General features: G+C 50.3%; 1 protein-coding gene across 2 annotated transcripts in view; it reads left to right on the forward strand.

Annotated features, from left to right (window-relative positions):
- CACNA1B (calcium voltage-gated channel subunit alpha1 B) overlaps nt 1-20,474 on the forward strand; it is a 296,467-nt gene that overhangs the window by 122,002 nt on the left and 153,991 nt on the right. For both annotated transcript variants that reach the window (XM_063409328.1, XM_063409330.1), the window contains exon 7: nt 13,337-13,440. In XM_063409328.1, the coding sequence (XP_063265398.1) occupies nt 13,337-13,440 (104 nt within the window). The remainder of the gene's footprint in view (nt 1-13,336; nt 13,441-20,474) is intronic.

Here is a 20,474-nt window from a genome sequence, read left to right on the forward strand (position 1 = left end):
GAGCAGGCAGCCAAGAGCCTGGCAGCAGCTCTGAGTGCAGGGCTGGCTTGGGAGGGGAAGGGAAAAACCTCTCCTGTGGATGGTGCTTTGTAGAGGAGGTATAAAAGGCAGGGACGCACTTAGGGGTGACCAAACCTTGCACAAAAACCCCAAACCAGCTCAGCCAAACTACTGACTTGAGGACAAACCCACAATGGGAGTTGTGGATGTGTGAAACCAACAGAGAGCCCACACGTGGCCTGTGTGTCTCCTATGACCCCTTTACACCCCTGCTGCTGGCACACAGACGTTTTGCCAGTTGAGGTGTGGATTTCATCCATGTTTCCTGCTCAATTTAAGCTTCCTCCATCCCATTATGTTGATACAACCTGCGGGTCTTTTGAGTATCAGACAGTTTTGTTATTATAATAGAAAAATCAGTTTTTTAGGTCAAACTTCATTCAGTTATCTGATTACTGGTGTGTGACAGACATCTCAGCATCTCAAATTTCAGAAATTCTTGTGTAAATGGACTCACCCACCACCCATGTGTGTAAAAATATCCAAATTTCTCCGTGCCTTAAACCCCTCCCTGGAGCTCTGTGTCCAAACTCTCCTGAGCAGCAGATGGGGTGGATTTCTCCACTCCCCTTTCCCCAGGGAGAAGCCTCACTCCAGGCTTTGGAGCAGCCAACTTGCTCCTAATGAGACCTGGGTGTGTGTACACAGCCCAGGAGTGTAATAAATTGGTGTGAGCATCCATGGGTTTGTAGGAAAAATCCCTTGTGGAGCACTGAACGAGCAGCACGAGGTTCTGTGAGAGGAAAGCACGTGGAGAAAGGAGGAAACTGCACAGCTGGTGGATCCTGTGTGAGCTGTCAGTGCAAGAATCCTGCAGCAGTCCCAGTTCTGCCCTGGCTGATATCCATGATTCCTGCTTTCCCCCTGGATTCTGGAGGGCTGCAGGGCCTGTTGGCCAAAGGGCTGAATTCCCACCTCCTGTAAGGGATGCAGGATCTGGAGGATTCCAGAAATCCTCCTCTGGAAGCTTTGCAGAAACCCAAAGATGCTGGAATAGGAGATGTGAGGAGCGAGCTTCAGGCTGAAGTGGCTTTGGAATCTTTAAATGCCAGGAGTGCTGCAGGTTTGTGCCTGGGTCTCCATCTGGGAGCACAGCCTGGCTGACCCCGTGCCCACGTGGGCATTCCCTGCCAGCCTGGGAGGACTGAGACACCCCAACCCTGCTCCTGCAAATCACCTGCTCAGAACAGCCCTCCAGCAAATGTGTGAGGCTGAGCAGGAGCTGAAGAGCCTCCCTGAACCTTCTGGGGTTTATTTAATGTCTCAGGAAAGATTTATTCAAAATGACTGTGGGGTGGCCACCTCCAGTTTAATAGGAGACATTTCAGATCTACAGCAGCAGAGTGACATATATCAGACAAACTTCAAGGGTCTCTTCAAGGCAGCAATTGCTCTCTGAAAAGCAATGAGGCCTCTCCAAACAGCAGCATAATCACGGGGGCTTGCCGAGGAGAAAACCTCCAGCTGAAGAAACCCACGTGCAGCTCAGCAGCATGAAAGCACCCCGGGTACACACAGGCCTGGCAATTGCTTTCCTGCCTGGGATGAAAAAGGCAGCTGGGTGCTTCCAGACCATGCCAGCGCTCTGCCATCCCTGCTGCAGTGACACAGAGGGGCAGGGAGGGTCTGAGCACACCAGAAGTGCAGGTTTCACTTGGTTTTGCAGTTCTGACGGCAGCCCCAAATCCATGCTCCAACAGGAGGGGCTGTGGGGGCTCTGGGAGGAGGTTTCTGCTCTTTACTCAGCAGATCTGTTGCCCTGGGTGCAGGGGGTGGGCAGGGAAGCTGCTGGGACAGGACAGTGCTGGGTGCTGGTGCAGTGGGATGAGCTGGGTGCTCACTGAGGGTGCAGGGCAGCTCAGGGGTGCAGGGCTTGGGGAGCTGCACAGATGGCACTGGCCAGGGCTGGGGCTGTGCGGTGTCACCAGCAGGGAGGAGGGAGGACAGTGGGATGGGGCAGAGGCCACCTCTGGTCAGTCTGTGGGGCTTCACAAGGGAGCTGCAAGCAGCTGTGAGCTGGGGCTGCTCGGGGACAGAAGGTGCCATCGTTCTCTGTCTGCCCTGGTGACATCCCAGCCTCCCTGCTGCTTTTCGTGGAATCCTGGAATGGTTTGGGTTGGAAGGGACCTTAAAGATCACCCAGTGCCACCCCTGCCCTGGGCAGGGACACCTCCCACTCTCCCAGGCTGCTCCAAGCCCTGTCCAGCCAGCCTTGGACACTGCCAGTGATGGGGCAGCCACCACCTCTTGAGCAATCTGTTGTTTTTCTTCCAAAACATAAAATTCCTGGCAGGACAGATCCTTTAATAGGAAATTTTTAACCCATTTTTTAAAATTACCGCAACACTTTTATTCTCTCTTGTGTTTTCTCACACCATCCCTGGCAGTGCCCAAGGCCAGGCTGTGGATGGGGCTTGGAGCAGGCTGGGATGGTGGAATGTGCCCCTGCCCATGGCAGGGGGAGGGATGAGATGGACTTTAAGGTCCTTTCCAACCCCAAATATTCTATGATTCTAAAATCCAGCAAATCCCTGGCAGGGGAGAAGATCAGTGAGGAACTGTGGGAAGCAGCTCATCCCAAAAACCCCCTGGGTGTCCCTGCTCCTTCTGGGGTTGGTTTGTTTATTAACGGGTCTGTGGCAGAACCTTTGCTGCTCATCCCTGTTCCCAGGCTGTTTCCTCCTGCTGGAAGCCTGAGACGAGCTGCTCTCATCATTTTTTACAGGCTTAATGAACATACACTGTAGTAAATATTTTCACACTTCAATTTGGAATTTCACAGGCAGTTTTCATTCAAATTTGGAACAATTTGGCAAGGCTTACGGTTAGGAAAAACCTTGTTTTTTCTTTCTTATACCAGAGAGTCCTTTTTATTTAAAATATCATCACAAAACCTTGTGAAACATCTTTAGAAGGAGCCGAGAGGATCATGCCCAACTGGTTTTTTGTTCTGTTTTGTCTGCAGCAGGGAAATGGGAGGGATAAAAGACCTTTGGAATCTTGTTCTGAGTGGGATTGCATTGACAAAGGGCTGTTGGGCCTGGGGGCTTTGCTGTGCTCTCAGTTCTGTGGGACTGAGCTCTCAGCTCCAGCTCCTGAGCTGTAGATTTGTCTGCAAGGATATTTTTTCCTCATAATTAAGGAAAAGCTGAACTGCTGGAGGTGTCTCATTAGAATATAAGAATGAGAAGGTGGCCTAACCTAAATCAATCGCTCCTCTGCTCATTCCCAATCCTCTGCTGGAGGATGCAGGTGTGTAACAGCCCCTGGTTGTGATTTTATACAATGGAATCAGGGCTTTAATTCATTCCACCCATTTTCTACTACTGGAAACTTCTTGGGAATCTTTGCTGGTGATATTTAGAGGGAAAATCAGGAAGAATCTGGCTCTGTGTCAGGATGCTGAGGAAGCCTGTGCATTATCCTTAGGGCTGGTGTTATTTGCAGAGATTTTGGGCCTTGCCCTGCAATTTCCTCTGCTCAAAGCCAGTAAATGCTGGAGCATTGGATTGCTGTGGTGCTCTGGGAGTCGCTCTGTGTGACTGGCTCTGCCCTGCTGACCCAGGGGCTGCAGAGTGGCAGGAAAAGTTTATTCTGCATCTACTCACTAGACCAGCAAAACTCTGTGTGGGTCTGGATGCGTCCTTATCTGAAAATCTCATGTGTCCCTGAGCAGCCAAAGCGAGCAGGGCCCTAAATCCATGTCTGTGTTTTATGCATTTGTACCTGGGGATGTTTCTCCCTCCTCATGACTTTCAGAGCACGTCTGGGGACAGCTTTGGCTCTTCCGACACCTGAAGCCTTTGCAGAGTAAGAAAACCATGTCCAGAGAGCACTGAATTTTCTCACTTGAGTCAATTCAGCTTGACTCACTCAGGGCTTCTCTCTGGCAGTGAATGATTTGTGCTCGATCAGAATTCCAAGCTCCACAGCAGAGCCTGTTTTTCAGGGTGCTCCCTCCAACTGCACAAACCCGAGAGCTCCTATGCTCTCCTTGTGCCCCCTCCCAGAAAATGCAAGTCTTGAGTGCTCAGAGGAACCTGCCATGGGTGACTGAGGCAGTGCTGTGGGAATCAGAATATCTGAGTTATGCTGGATGAACTGGTTGCCCCTGCAGCATCTCAGCTACACTGGGGTCACATTGTGTGAAACTGCTGGGATTATTTGGTCTCATGAGCTCTGTGGCTTTTAGATTTGTGGTCAAACGTGTCAAATGCATCTTCAGAGGGTCGCAGGATGGTTTGGGTTGGAAGGGACCTTAAAGATCATCTTGTTCCAGCCTCCCTGCTGAGGACAGGGACAGCTTCCACCGGAGCAGGGTGCTGCAAGCCTCATCTAACCTGGCCTTAAATCCTCCTTATCTTCCAGATAAGTGTCCTGTGGGGCTCAGAGAGGGGCTGGGCAGGTGTTTGCTGGGGCAAAACCTCCCCTTGAGAACCCCAGCCAGAGGCCTGACCTTCCTCACCCTGAGCGTGCCTCACCTGCCCCCACCAGGAACAGGCTGGACCCAGCTTCCATCCATAATTCAAGCCCACAGCTGTTTAAAAATAAAAGAAAGGGAGGAGAGGCTGCAAAATCAAAATCAAAACATTCAAAAAGAGGTAGAGTCCCCTGGCCAGGCTGTTATTTCTGACAGTGGCAGAGCTTTCCCAGCGCCAGGCAGGCTCATGAATAAAGCAGCTGAGTGAGTTCACGCTAGCTGGGGAAAGAATGAATTTTTTATCAAGAAACCCTGTTAGCATATTTATGTATTGATATATTGGTGCCATAAGCCTTTGGATCAAGGCAGAAAACAGCAGTGGTTTTGCTTTTTCAGCCTTCCCAGCTCTGGAGAAGGGGAGAAACAAAGGGGAGGATTTGCTTCTATTTAAACTTGGCTGAATTAACATTAATATTGCTTGCAACAACTACAGTTAAAATGTGTTCCTACATCTACTGCTATTGTGCAAAATTAAAATGCTGCCAGCTTTGAGGATTTCACCCACAGTCTTCTTGTTTTTGGGTTGATTTTATGCATTTGGATGCTTTCAGAGGAAAGCCCAGCTCTGCATTGGTGTATTTTGAGGGAATTATATCTTACTTTGCTCTTCTTTGGCATTTTCTGAGTCCTGTCAGGGGAAATAAAAGGTGGAAAATGAGAATCCTAAAAGGGAGGAGTGATCGAGGTGTGTGTGGAGGTGAAAAGGAGGAGTGGAATATCTCAAAGGCTTCAAAGAGAGAGGATCTCCTCAGGAACATGGATGTGAGTGTAAATGTGCCAGGGGTTTGCAGTTCTCTTCCCAGGAGTTCAGGCTTGGTCAGGGGAGGGCAGAGGCCACTGGGGACCCTCTGGGGGCTTTTCCTACAACCCCATCCCAAAGGGCTCTCAGCCAACACTTCCTCTGCCATGGGATCTTTCCTGGGGTCCAACCCCCCCAAAGGCACAGTTACAATGTGCTCTAGGAGATCAGATCACAGAATCCCAGCACGGGGTTGGAAAAGACCTTTGGACTTGATGGTCTCAATCTATGGCCTAACACCACCTTGTCAACTAAACCATGGCCCTGAGTGTCACATCCAGTCTTTTGTTAAACATCTCCAGGGACAGTGACTCCATTCCAGTGCTCAGTCCCTCTTCCAGTGAAGAATTTTTCCTAATTCCCAGCCTAAACTTCCCCTGGTGCAGCTTAAGGCTGTGTCTCCAGTCTCAAATTGCTCCTGGACCTTGCATGAAGTTCAAAGGTTCCTAAATCCTGTCCATCCCACTTCCAGCTGAGGGGTTTTCCTCACAGAAGGCAGAAGCAGGTGAAATCCTAAGAAGTGGTGTTTGGCCTTGGCTCCCAGGCCCCTGCAGCTCGTTGGGGGCTCCTCCACTTTAATTCCTGCCCTCTCTGAACCTGCTCTGACCCCCCTGACCCCAGGGGGGAAGCTCTGAACCCCAGCCTGTAGGAGATGTGTCAACAAAGGATGTTTGGGACATCAGGCAGCTCCTCCAAATGCTGTTTATTGCACAGACCAGGTGACAGCATTCGCTGGGTCATGAGTGACAGAGCCCAGCCTAAAGCTGCCAGCTCCAGCTCATGGACAAGCCTGAAGCCCCTTTGGTTCTGGTTTGCATTATACAGTTTTCTTTGCTGAGCATCTTAATACATAACAACAATCAGCATCATACACAATACCTTTACATTTAACTATGGCCTGTCATAACTACTGTCATCACCATGTTATGTTACAGTTTAAACTCAGAGTTGTTTTTCTGTTTTCTTGCAGTGAAAATTCTTAGACCTTGTTTCTACTTGGTAAAAACATGGTTTTGGTTGCCTATGGTATCTCTTGCTTTTCCAAAGACCTGTTTTTGGTTGCTAAAAACATCATCTTTGTGGTCAACATATCCTTTGCTCCAGCCATAAAATCTCCTTCAACTCAACTCAACCTTTGCTTTCTTAGCTGTCCAGTAACAACTGGCTCAGCAATTCTTGCTTTAGACATCTTTTATTCCTCTCTATCAAAAACTTGCTTCCATCTCTATTCCACTTCCAGGTTCCACATTCAGAGACCCTTCTGCTAAACTTACATATCTGTGAAACTTTCTTGTCAAACTTTCATCTTTCCCAACACCAGCCCAACCCCATCCCGCCGGACTGGGGGCACGATTTGGACCCAGCACTGATTTCATCCTGCCCATTTCAGTTTTACCCTTCCCCCAGAGCAGCCCAGGCTGTGCCAGTCCCTCCCGTGGGTGGCACAGCCCTGGGGGCCCTGGGGACATTCCTGTGCCAGCTGCGTTTGGCCTGGAGGGTCGGAGGCAGCAAGTCCTGCTCCCAGGGTCCTGCAGAGCCCTGCACCAGAGGCTCCCCAACACGGGCTGGAACACCTGAGAGCCAGGAACCGGAGAAACTGGGCTGGATTTGAGCCAAGATGGCACTTAAACTGGGATGGGAAGAGAAGGGAAAGGCTCTCTGCAGATCCTGCGTGGGGTCAGCGCTGGAGAAATGGGATTTCTCTCTGTGCCCTGCTGGGGGATGTGGAGCAGCTCACCTTTCACCTGCCTGTGACCCAATTTCACCTCCTGGGAGGCTGGGGGTTGCAGCAGAGACCTCCTTAGTGCAGGGCTCAGGGCTGTTTCTGGGTCAGAGAAGCTACAGAGGATTTAAAAGATGAAAGCCTTGCATAAAAAAAGGCTTTTTTCTCCTTCTGTTTTCATCGTAAGGCAGGTTCCGTGTGCTCCTGTACATGCTTGTAATATTTTTGATTTTATTCTTAGTAATTTCTGTGTTCATTTAAATGTAAGAACAGGAGTAGATAGAAATAAATCACCCGTAAATAGCTTTGCTAATTATCAGAAATGGTGAGGAAGAGAGTTGTGAAAAATCAGACGAAGGGTAAAGAGAGTTCGTCTCTCCAAGACAGCTGAGAGTTCTCAATGCAAAAGCACTTAACTAAGGGAATATTACCCTTTAATTGCCCTGAATAAATCAGGCTGTGCCATTGATTAGATTCAGTGAGTAAATTGAGGTGTGCTGTATTTTGTATTTCGATTAAAAACACGGTAAAAGCGAATGGTCTGTGGTGCTGGGCTGTATCTGTCCAATTAAATCCCCTTATTGACCCCCACGCAGGAAACGTTAACGTGGCAGCTCCTTAATTGTTTGTATTTCACATTAAAGGTTATTTTATGTGATGTTCCCTCCCCTCCCAGAGCAGCTCCTGCTCCCTTTGATCGGGTCAGCAGCAGGACCTGGGGATGGTGTGGTGAGCCCTGAGGCTCCCTGGGGATGGGGAAAAGGAGCCCAAAGCAGGCAGAGACCCTGGGGAGCCAGTGGAGGGATGGGGATGGGCTGGGAGGAGGATGCTGGAGCAGGCCAGGCTCTCTGGGCCATTTCCTGGCCATGGGATGAGGCTGGAGCAGAGCTGCTGCTGGTCCTGCAGCAACGAAAAGCTCCACCATGAGAATCCCAGATTGGTTTGGGCTGGAAGGGACTTCAAAAATCACCTCATTCCACCTCCACCATGGGCAGGGACACCTCCCAGCAGCCCAGGCTGCTCCAAGCCCTTTCCAAGCTGGCCCTGGACACTTCCAGGGATGAGGAAACTCCCCTTGGAGCAGCCCTGCGTGCCGTGGGGAGGTGAGTGATGGCCAGGGCTGCAGGAAAGGAGAGGAGAGGTGACACAAAGGCACCTCTGGGCTCTGCACTCAGTGCAGGCAGCAGTTGGCTGCTTTCAAGTGGATTGTTTCAAAACACATCTTGGAATGAATTAATAACCAGACACAGCTGCCACTGTGTTAACACGGGGAAGCAGTGCCTGAACGCTCTGTGTGCCTGAGACACAGAATGAGGATTAATCCTGGCCCTGCTCTGCTCTTGGACAGCTCACAAAAGGCTGCTGGTGGGGAGTGTTGTGTTGTTTGCTGGAGAATGCCCCGTTCTGCAGCTCAGGGTGTGAATCCCTCTGCAGGACAGCAGCCTTTGGCTTCTGAGTCTGCTCCAGCTGCCAACATTCCCCCACAGAGCCCTGCACCTCGGGGTGGCCGTGCTGTCACTGCCTGGGGACACCAGCACAGAGGGAGGAGAGAGCCCCTGGGTGCTCAAAGCCAATACAGTGATCCCTCAGGATTTTGGCTTTTATCTATTTCTATATTTGTAACCCTGCAGTTCTTTAGTGTGTAACTCCAAACTCCACACACAGTGTGAGCTGCTGCTTCCCCATTTGGGGCAGACACAGCAATTCCTCTCCAGGCCTGGCAGTCAAGGACACCTCACTGCCTCAGGCCTGAGAGATGGAAACTAAAGTGAGTTGGGGGAGCAAACTGGGGGTAAATGACTTCATTAGCTGAAGCTGTAATTGGAAGATGAACCCCAATCTGCAAATGGCCCAAACTGATAAAAGTGTGAAACCCGTGAGCCTTTGTCCATTGTGGGTGCAGCCCCTGGGGGGCTTTGTCTGCCTGAGATGTACCTGAAGGCCCTTCCATAAATACACCTGCTTTTTATTCCTTTAATCTTGTCTGGCCTCTGTCTTTAAGTAGCCCCAAAAGGCATCAATGAGGAGTGACCAGAGAAAGGTTGTCCTGTGACACCCAGCTGTGAGCAGGGACAGCAGCTCCAGTGGAGCAGAGTCACCTGGAACAGGCTACAGAGATGCTTTTGGAGATTCAGGAATTGGGCATTTGGATATTTCAGCATGCTGGGTGCATCCTGCTGCCAGTGCCAGGTCAGGGTGGGAGCAGCTGGGGGCTGAGCAGAGCTCAGATTTTTTAGGGAGAGCACTCTAGGGCTGGAGAATTTGTGGGCTTTGGATGTTTGAGGTGGAGATCACTGTGGCCCTGAAAGTGCCCCTCAGACGCCTCAGTTTCCCTCTGTGCTCTGTGGGAGCCTTGTGCTGTCACATTTAGGGGCTGTGGATCTTTCCATGCCCGGGGCACTCCTGGGGCCAGGTGCGGGCACTGCTCAGGGGGTGCTTGTGAAGAGCCCCATGGTTGTTAATAACCAGAAGGCTCAGGAGCAGTGTGGGAGCCCCCTGTGAGCCCCCCTGAATTTCTGGATGTAATTCTGGCACATTGTGTTGAGTATTTCATTTCTCCTGCCCTCTTGTTACATCTCTGTGGGCACTGACAGACAGCCAGACGTTACAGCAGTGAAATGTTGTAGGAACATAAAAATTGATTTGATCTCTTGGCTCCTCCTGCTTGGTGAGTGAGCTGGAGCTCGGTGGCTCTGTGGATGAAGGGCTCAGGGCAGACAGAGCTGCCTGTGAGACTCTGGGGGCTTTCCCTGGGGGAAGGAGTTTGATTTTCCTGCCAGCAAACAGGTTTTGAGTCATTAAAGCATCTCCCTGGTGCTGTACTCCGTGCTTGGGTTCCAGCTTGCTGGGGAGCACTGGGAAAGGGGTTGCCCATCCAAGAAGGCTCTGCTTTTCCAGGAGCAGTTTGTCACCACTTTTGCCTGGTGTTTGTCACTGTACCTAAAGTAGAGTTTTTCTTGGATCCTTGTCAGCCAGGTCTTGCCCTGCCCTGAGCAGGAGGCAATCCAGGAAATGCTCAGGGAGGGGTGGTTAATTGGTTGTATTTCAACACATTTCGTTTTTAAGGGCTTTGATCATGGCTTGGAATTGTGGATCTGTCGCCAAGTTTGGGCTTCAAGGGGAGAAATAAATGATAAACGTTCATTTGGCAGCCGTGAACCCGCTGCACTCCCTTTGCATGTTTATGTGGCTTTCCCTTCTCCCATCTGCTCCTTCCTGCAGCTCCTCCCCACGGGCTCTGCAGCCCCCCTTGCCTGGCTGACAGCATTCCCAGCCTCACAGAACCAGGGAATATCCCCAGCTGGAAGGGACCCATGGAGCCCTCCCTGTAAGGATCTGCTTGGTCCAACCAGGGATGTGTGATGGAGAAATGTGAGCTGAAGAACAGCCCTTAAACATAAACCCTGGGATTGCTCTGGAAATTGCCCCAGGTGCTTCCCCACACCTCCTTTCCCCTGTTTCCAGACCAATGGTGCTGCAGAGAACACTGGAATTGGCTTTACTTCATCCCTCTCATCATCACTGGCTCTTTTTTCCCTCATGTTGGGAAGGGAGCACTGAGGATGAGTTTCCTTGTCCCCTCAGGCCCATCTGCAGGGGATGCAGGGCAGGAGAACAGGGCAAGGAGAGAGCTGACAGCAAAGACAGAGAAGAATGGGAAGAGAGAACAGGGAATGAAGCATTGGGGTGGGATGTCAGGTGTTCCAAAGGCCCTCAAAACCCTAACTCAGAGCTTTCCCTGCATCCCTGCTCCTGTTTTCCCAGCCTGTTTCTCCCCAGATCCATTTGCCCCTCACGTGCTGGCCCTGCCTGGAGCAGGGGTTTGTGCTGAGGTCGGTGAGTGCCCGTTCCTCTCCTGAGCCACTGCTCAGCTGGCACAGACACTCCTGATGGTTTTTCCTGTGTGGAGAGATGCTTGTCTGTGTTTGATCCCGAGCCTGTTCCCGGGGGAAGGATTTGTGCAGACATGCACCCTGTTAACAAACCCAGGGGTATTCACTTGTGTCAGTGCTATAAAAATTATCACCTGTGAGAAATACTCTGACAGTTTGGAGTTTGCTGTTCCCTGCTGACTGCTTACACAGAGACTTCTGAGGTACATGCAGAGCTGAGGTAAAGCACATTGAAAGTGCTCCCTTTTCTGAATCCTGCAAGGAAAAGTGTTCTTGGAAATGTGACTGGGAACACTGGCCCAAAAAGCATCACAGATAATAAGTTAAAGGCACCAATGTCAGTTAGAATTAACACAGTTTTTGCCAGCTGGTGTTTGAGAGCAGCTCTGGAGGCTCTGCCTTTGGGCAGGGAGGTGGGCTCAGGGCTCCTGTTTCTCTTTACCCTCAGCAGGAGGAGAGAGAAGGACAAGGAGAATGCAAGGATTTACTTGTACCAGTGCTATGAATGTTCTCACCTGTCAGAAATGCTGTGATGTAGGTTTTGCCTGTTCATTGGGTGACTTGCACTGAGATTTTGAGATGGCACCAAGCACATGCATGGCTGAGGTAAAGCACATTTAAGGCATTTCCTTCTGTGAATCCTGCCAGCAAAATTACTCTTGGGAATATGATTGGGGACAGTGACCAGAAAGCACTGCAGGTAATAAGTTAAAGCACCAATATCAGAATTAATGCAGTTTTTGCCAGGTGGTGTTTGAGCACTTCTCTCTAGGCTCTGCCTTTGGGCAGGAAGGTGAGCTCAGGGCTCCTGTTTTTCTTCTCCTTCCGCAGGAGGAGGGATAAGGATGAGGAGAATGTGTTTAGGTCTTTACTTTCCTTTTTTCTTCCCTTCTTCCTTTCCTTCCACCCAACCTCAGATCCTCAGATTGCTCCATTCTTCCCGCACAAGAGAGGAATTTGCATTTTCCTCAGCACTGGGATTCTGTCAATGGCCATGTGGCATTTTCCTTTTCAGCATTTCCCCAAAGAGCTCCCTCGTGGCTGATGAATGCAGAAACTTTGTCATAAACTCCACCACCCTTCCCTCCCGTCGATCTCGCACTGCTGCCTGCTCAGGGTGGGGTTGGCTGACAGCAGTGAGCAGATGTGGAATTCTATCACCCCAGAGATCCTGGGTTTCCTGCAGACTCCTTGTCTGTGTGGGAGCAGATTCTGGGCTTCACTGCAGCCCAGCTCTGGGGAAGGCTGTGGTTCCCTGCTGCAGTGGCTCCGTTCAGATGGAAATGAGGTGCTGATGCTGATGCTGAAGGAGTTGGAGCTGAGGTGGGGAGGGAGGAGGCTGCTGGGGAGAGCCTGCACAGGGTTAGGCCACCTAAAAATGTGTTCTGGTCCTGCAGCAGGGTCAGCCTGGAGCTGTGGAATTGTGTAGGTTGGAAAAAGCCTTTAAGGCCATTGTTCCCCCAGCACTGACCCACATCCCCTACACAGTTTTGAAATCCCTTCAGGGATGTGACTCCACCACTGCCCTGGGCAGCTGTGCCAGGGCTGGGCAGCATTTCCATTAGGAAATATTCCAAATAATATCCAGTCTAAACCTCCCCTGGCACAGCCTGAGCCCGTTCCCTCTCCTCCTGTCCCTGTTCCCTGTTCCCAGAGCCCGACCCCCCCCGGCTGTCCCCTCCTGTCAGGAGCTGTGCAGAGCCACAAGGTCCCCCCTGAGCCTCCTTTTCTCCAGGCTGAGCCCCTTTCCAGCTCTCTCAGCCTCTCTTGGGGCTCCAGACCCTCCATGTCCTTCCTGAGGAGCCAGAATTGGATGCAGATTTGAGGGTCACTGCTGTGGTCCTGCTGGACACACCATGGCTGGGACAGCCCAGGGGCCATTGGCCTCTTGCCTACCTGGCTACTCCTGGGGATGTGCAGCCACAGTCACAGCCCCTCCAGGGCCTTTCCCAGCTTTTCCAGCCCCTCTGCCCCAGCCTGGAGCTGTGACCCAAGGACAAGACCCTTGTTGGCCCTCATCCCTTTGGTGTGACCCCAGGGTGCACCCTGGGCTGAGCCCTGTGCAGGGCCTGCTGCCCTCCAGCACATCCACGTCCCCCCCAGCCTGGTGTCACCTGTGACCTCCACCCCCTCACCAGGTCATTGACAGAGACAGCAGAGGCATCTCCCCACAGGAGCTGGGGAAAAGTCATGCTGTGCATGTTGGGACAGTTCTTCGGCTGGAATTTCAGCTGGTGAACACAGCAGAACTGACCGGGACATCAGTGGTGGACACTCCTGTGGAATTCCAAGGGGAATCTCCTCAGCCCTGCAGCTTTAGTGTGGTGTTTTCTTTCTGAGATGAAATAATGCTTGTTTCTCCCTTTTCCCTTTGTTTCCAGACAAACGACGCTGCAGGAAATACCTGGAATTGGCTTTACTTCATCCCTCTCATCATCATTGGCTCTTTCTTCATGCTCAACTTGGTGCTGGGCGTCTTATCAGGGTAAGGCACTCACGGATGTTTGTCCCCAGCTGGATATTAAAAGGGAAGATGTGTTGATTTTAGCACTGGGGGGAATATTTCTGAGAGAGATGGGTGACACACCATGCTGTGTCCCCTTCCACAGATCCTACCCCTCCTCTCCTTAAGGGGGATATTTCTGTAGAGTCCTAGGATGGGGACAGGCTGGTGAAAACCCCTGAACTGAGATGATTCTGAATCAAAGAGTGAATTGAATTCTGTGGAATTAGATTGATTTGGGTCAGTGAAAAGCCATCAGAAACTTGCTGGTGCCAATAAAATACTGGAGTGGGATATGGAAGTGTTGATAATGTATTTGGTGCAAATGTGCAGTCTGGGGAAAGGGGAAGCTCAAACTCAAGACAATTAAAAATATCTCTTTGGGATTATTTTTTTGGTAGTATTTTTTTGTTTTCTTGCATTTGATTTTTTTGTTGACTTGTTTTGTTTGTTTGATCTCTACCTGCTTGAGCCAATGTCTGGATTTTGGGGACATGCTGGTCCCTTGATGTTCAAACCCCAGGGGTCAGCCAGGGACTTGGTGTTTGTTGCAGCTGAGTTTTGGGTTTGAACCTTTGCAGGAATCAAGGTGCCAAGTCTGAAGCTGGAACATTCCCAGCCTCTGGAGAGATGTGATCTGGAATTAACACACTCCAGGACTATAAAGCTCTCAGACTTTGGCACCTCATCCTGCACTGAGTTTCTTCTCAGATCATGCAGGCAATTGCGATCATAGAGATGTATTAAAATCTGGATTTTTTTTCTGCCTCTTGGCAGCAGGGGAAGAAAAAATGAGTTGTTGCTGCTGTGCTTCAGTGCTGCACCTTGACTCTTCCCTTTTGGAGTGACTGGAAAAAGGAAAGTGTTTTCCAAGGAACATATCAATGCTGATTGATATAATTTTGTTATTATTTTTCCTCCTCAAAGCACAGGCTGTGGGCAGCAGTGCAGTGGTGTTTGAGGAGGGGAGAGTGCTGTGAGTGAGGCTGTGTCACACCCCTCAGTGCAGGAATAATCATCATGATCAATAACTGATCAAAGCCAATTATAGCTGATCAATAGCTGATCAAATCCATTTATAACTCATCAAAGCCATTTATAACTGATCAATAACTGACCATATCCGTTTATAATTGATCAACAACTGACCAAAGCCATTTATGACTGATCCATGACTGATCAAATCCATTTCTAGGGCATCCTGGTGTATCAGAGGCTCTGGCTGATTTTCAGGGATGATCCCAGCAGGGCTGAGTGTGGTTCATTAGGTGCCTCATTTCCCTCGTTCCACAGTGGGATTTAAACCAACCCCAAATCCTGCAGGCTCCTGTTCCTTTGTGCTGGATCAAAGGGGTTTGGTGAGCAGGAGCTGGAGACCTCTGTCTGACTTTCCTGGAAGCCTCCTGTTGCTTGGGGCAAAATATGAATATTATATAAATGTGTATCTCTTAAAAACACAGCTCTGTGCAGGATTCCCTTTGTCAGTGGTGAGGATGAGAAAATCTTCCTCACAGAGGGGAGCTTCTAATTTCTGTTTCACAGAGTGGTTTGACATCCTTGCCTGGAATAATTCCTGGGGAGAGGCTGAGGAAATAAACACCACAGCACAGGTGTGGAGCACAGGGCTCCTGGTGAGCTTGGAGCTGCTGAGTAGGGAGGGAGAAAGGCATAAAATGTGTAAAAATCCTTCCCAGTGAGGATGGGGAGGCTCAGAGCAGCTGTGGCTGCCCCTGGATCCCTGGCAGTGTCCAAGGCCAGGTTGGACAGGGCTTGGAGCAGCCTGGGACAGTGGGAGGTGTCCCTGCCCATGGCAGGGGTGGAACACGATGAGCTTTAGAGTCCTTTTAAACCCAGACCATTCCATGATTCTGTATCCAAATGGAGGAGTGATAAGAAGACACCAGAACAAAGGAAAGCCCCTCAGAAAGCAGAGGCTCTTGTTAATGTGCTCTGCAGCCAACAGCCCAGACAGCACCATGGGAAAAAAAAAAAGAAAAAGAAAAAAGAAAAAAGAAAAATTTCTTTTGGAGTTATTCTTTGCCTGGGTTTCTGCATGGAGAAGTTGACTTCCATAGGACAGAGCTGCACTCAAGGACATGAAACCATCACATCCCAGGGACAGCATCAGCCCCAGCTCCTGCAACAGACTCCTGGCAACACCCCCTGTTCCTGTTTCAATAAAACAAAGTGGATTGAGGGTTAGGGAATCCACAAACAGGCCCTGAATGGGGTTAGCTCAGGAACTGCTCATCTGCTGCTGATTTTCATGACCTGTGCACCTCCTGGCCTTTAATGGGGTCCTACAGGATCCCCAGGGAATGCTGTGCTCTGCTCTCCTTCACCTCCCATTCCAGAGAGGAAACTAAGGCAGAACAAAGGGGTGAGGTGCCCCGAGGAGAGAACTGCAAAGCTGACATTGGGTCACCACTTTTCTGAGCTTATGGGGTCTTTATTATGTCGTTTTTCATAAAACCTCTGTTGGAATCACAGACTATCCTGAGCTGGAAGGGACCCCCAGAGATCATCGAGTCCAAGCTGGTCAGGCTCGTTGCAGCAGCCCTCTTGTTAGAGGGTAGAAATGAGCCGAGACACAGACTCCTTGTTTACCACAGCATGAAAAGGGCCCTGGTTTAATCCTCTTCGCAGCTCAGCCATCCTGACTCCAAGCATTCACTGACTCTGACTGAAGCAAGCTCCTGCTGGAGGTTTCCCTTGCAGACTCTGACTGCAGGCTTTACCCAGCTAGACTGTGACTGCAGGGATTGGTGTGCAGGCTGTGACTGCAGGGATTGGTATGCAGGCACTGCAGGGATTGGTGTGCAGGCTGTGACTGCAGGGATTGGTGTGCAGGGTGTGACTGCAGGGATTGGTGTGCAGGGTGTGACTGCAGGGATCGGTGTGCAGGCTCTGCAGGGATTGGTGTGCAGGCTGTGACTGCAGGGATCGGTGTGCAGGCTCTGCAGGGATTGGTGTGCAGGCACTGCAGGGATTGGTGTGCAGGGTCTGACTGCAGGGATTGGTGTGCAGGCTGTGACTGCAGGGATTGGTGTGCAGGCTCTGCAGGGATTGGTGTGCAGGCTGTGACTGCAGGGATTGGTGTGCAGGGTCTGACTGCAGGGATTGGTGTGCAGACTGTGACTGCAGGGATCAGTGTGCATTCTGTGACTGCAGGGATCAGTGTGCATTCTGTGACTGCAGGGATTGGTTTGCAGACTGTGACTGCAGCTTTTACCCAGCCAGACTGTGACTGCAGGTTCCAACAACAGGCCCTGACTGCAGCCCCAGATTGACCTCACAGCAGTGATTCTCTCCCCTCAGGATCTTTCTTCTTCATAATCCTCCTCCCCAGCTAACCCACTCTCTTTTATCACACTTATCTTTATTGGATAGAGCTGTGACTCATCAGGGGCAAGGCTGTATTGGTTAATTAACACACCTGTTACTTATCAGGGACAAGGTCACCTGTATTCCCTTCTCCTACAAGGCTGTGGTTTATTTTCCAACCTTTGCCATGTACAGCACCAGCAGGATGGGGTTAAACTTCAAAATGTCCCTGCTTGCACCTTTATAGGATTTACCTGGCTATTTTTCCTTGCTGTTAGTTTTGAGCTGTTTTCTCTATATTTATGCACCCCTGTGGGCAGAGAGGAAGCTGCAAATTTCTGAAGGAGGTGAGCAATTGCAATAATTAATATGGCAATAATTAATGTGGCAATAATTAATGCCAGAATCCCAGGCTGCATTGGGTTGGAAGGGACCTTAGAGCTCATCTCATTCCACCCCCTCCACACCTTGCACTATCCCAGGCTGCTCCAAGCCCCGTCTAAACTGGCCTAAATCTGAAATGACAACAAATTATTGAGCTTCCTCCTAAACTGTGCAGAGTTTTGCCATAAATCTTGATGGAATTTTCTGCTTTTCTGGAATTATTTGTAAATTCACATCAACACTGAGCAGATACCAGTTATGAGTGGGTTTGGCTCCTGGGTTTGCCTGTTCCAGCAAGCCCTGGAAAACTGACCCCGTTGGGATTCCCAAAATGTGCAACAAGAGATGAAACCTGTGCTGAAATAAAGAGCAAACAATCTTCCCTCTCTGGAATTACAGATTCTGGATTCTCCTGGAATCATGGGACAGGATGAGAGGAGATGGCCTCAAGTTGTGACAGGGGAGGCTCAGGTTGGATATAAGGAGAGTTTTTTCAAGGGAAGGCTTGGGGAGCATTGGAATGGGCTGCTCAGGGTGTCAGCATCCCTGGAAGTGTTCAAAAACATGTGGAAGTGGTACTTGAGGCCATAGCTGATGGTTGGACTGGCTGACTTGAGAGGCCTTTTCCAACCTTAAGGATTCCATGATTCTGTAACGGCAGCAAAGGCAGGGATGTGACGGGAGGTGTGGAAGTTTGGAAAAGACAGAATATAGAAATTAGCCCCAATCTCAGGCCCCAGCTGGGAGGCCAAGAAGCTCAGAAATTCCTGGTGCTGTCACAGGGATGTCGGGCTCTCCGTGGGTGCTGGGCTGGACCTGCTCACCCCAGTGCCAAAGGTGGGGCTCTGATTGGGGAAATTTGGATCAGCTCCTCCTTGCCAGGCTGGATATCACCAGAAAATACAGAAATTGTATCACAGAAATACAGGAAGTACTGGGTTGTTTTCCAGGGTGACTGAGAGATTTCCTGGAGTGGTGCAGTGGTCAGAGCTACACAAGGGAGCTGTGACTGAAGCAGCTCCTGAAATCCAGGGAGATTGGGGTTTTTTTAATGGAATGTCCGGGGCTCTCCAGCAGGACTCAGCATCCCATTTGCTCTGGAGCAGTGGGTTTGTGGCCTTTGTAAGGGATTTTCCTCTCTGCTCCTCACTTTATACTCCCCCCCTTTCCATTTTCCTTCCCTGGTGCTTGATTCTTCTGTGAACCAAGAAAAGTCAGCAGCCCTGCAGAACCCAATAGAGCAGAAAAATACAGATTATTTCCTCCTGCAGGAGCTTTTGCTGAGTGCCACAGCTGATTTGTGAGCTCAGGACTGCACAGGGCCAGGAGAGCAGGAGCAGGAGGAGAAATTCCTCTCCCTTTTGATACCAATAACATCCAGGAGCTGGTTTCCTTCTGCTTACGAACTGTGGAATTCTGGAATTCAGAAGATTCTGAATGTGTGTTCCACCTGTCCCTGTGCTGGGAATTGTGCTGGGATGACTCCCCAGAAACAGACACACACAAGAAAGGGGAAAATACAAATGATAAAAATAAATAATGGAGAACTAGGTGGAATTAGGAGATTCGAGACCTGCTTGAAGTTTTGCTGGCCCATCCCTCCAGCCCCTCGGGTGATGTTATCCCTGTTCCAAAAGCTGGGGCACCTTGCTTCCCAGAAACTGAGGTGGCATTTCCTAAGAGTGGAACAACTGCAGTGGTGACAATGTTTAGGAATTTGTATCCATAATATATTTCCCTTGGAACATCTTTCTGTGCTGGCTGCAGCGGGGAGTTATTTTTATCAGATCCCTTGTAAACTCTTTCTCTGCGATCTAGGTGGCAATAAAGGGGAACACAACTTTTCCACAAGGAAGAAGATTGGCTGCCTCTGGTGGCACCACAAGATTGTTCTGACTGCAAACCATGGCAGGAGGTGCTGACCCCAGCTGCCCTCCTGCCTCCCTCAAACACAGGCTCATTTGCTCCTTGGGATGTCACAGCTCCACTTCTCACCACAAACTGCCCTGGGATGATCCCGATGAATTTTTTATTGAACTCCACCCATGGTTTTGCAGTGAGGAGGGAAAAATCCCTACGTGGAGTTGAGAAGTGCTGCCTCACAGTGAATCTTTTTCTGACTTAATTCTGGTTTAATGCCCTGTGCCCCCAAGGGCTGAGCACCCCATCTTCATCCTCATGCTCATCATTATCGCCAAACACAACTCCATCCCCACCTTCATCCCCACCCTCAAACCCACCCTCATCCCCATTCCCATTCCCACCTTGGCCTCCTGGTGTTCCCTCCCTCAGCAGCCACTTCAGTGCTGTTTTTCTCCTGCTGCTGCTGTTCCCCTCCCAGCCCTCAGCCTCCCCTCCCCAGCTCCCAGCTTTTTTCCACGGGCTGCTGGGATTATGGAGTTTCCTACAGCTTGGGTATTAATTTTGCCCGGTAATGAGCTGGATGATGCCACACAAGACATTGGTGAACTGTTTTGATGCTTTGGATTACACAATGCAAAGAGGATAAACGTTATCCTGGGATGCTGGGAGGAAGATGATTGAACTTATTTCAAGGCTAAGTGCTTTTTGGCACGGATTCAGGCGGGGGAAGCGCCGAGGGTGGCGAGACAGGCGGAATTCTGGCCAGAGAGGCCACGCTCCCAGAATGATGCATTGAGATCTGGGAGTCTGCGCCTCTCGAGTGTGAAAAATGCTGCTTGTCATGTCCTCAAATATTTATGGTGAAGCCTGAGGTATTTCCAGCCCAGGCAGTGAAGAGTGATGGTTGCTGCCAAGGTTTACTCCTCTGCCTGCGATAGCCGAGCGTGGAGATTTCCCCAGAACTGCTCTGGATGGGCCACGCTGGTGTTTTATGGGATCACCCAGGGCAGGTGATGCGTTTTTGGGGCTACCTAAAAACAGAGGCCAGACAAGATTAAGGGAACAAAAATCAGGTGTATTTATGGAAGGGCCTTCAGGTACATCTCAGGCAGACAAAGCCCCCCAGGGGCTGCACCCACAATGGACAAAGGCTCACGGGTTTCACACTTTTATCAATTTGGGCCATTTGCAGATTGGGGTTCATCTTCCAATTACAGCTTCAGCTAATGAAGTCATTTACCCCGAGTCTGCTCCCCCAACTCACTTTAGTTTCCATCTCTCAGGCCTGAGGCAATGAGGTGTCCTTGACTGCCAGGCCTGGAGAGGAATTGCTGTGTCTGCCCCAAATGGGGAAGCAGCAGCTCACACTGTGTGTGGAGTTTGGAGTTACACACTAAAGAACTACAGGGTTACAAATATGTGAAATGGATAAAAGCTAAAATCCT

The sequence above is a fragment of the Prinia subflava genome, chromosome 12 (genome assembly GCF_021018805.1).
Source record: "Prinia subflava isolate CZ2003 ecotype Zambia chromosome 12, Cam_Psub_1.2, whole genome shotgun sequence".
Classification (NCBI taxonomy): domain Eukaryota; kingdom Metazoa; phylum Chordata; class Aves; order Passeriformes; family Cisticolidae; genus Prinia; species Prinia subflava.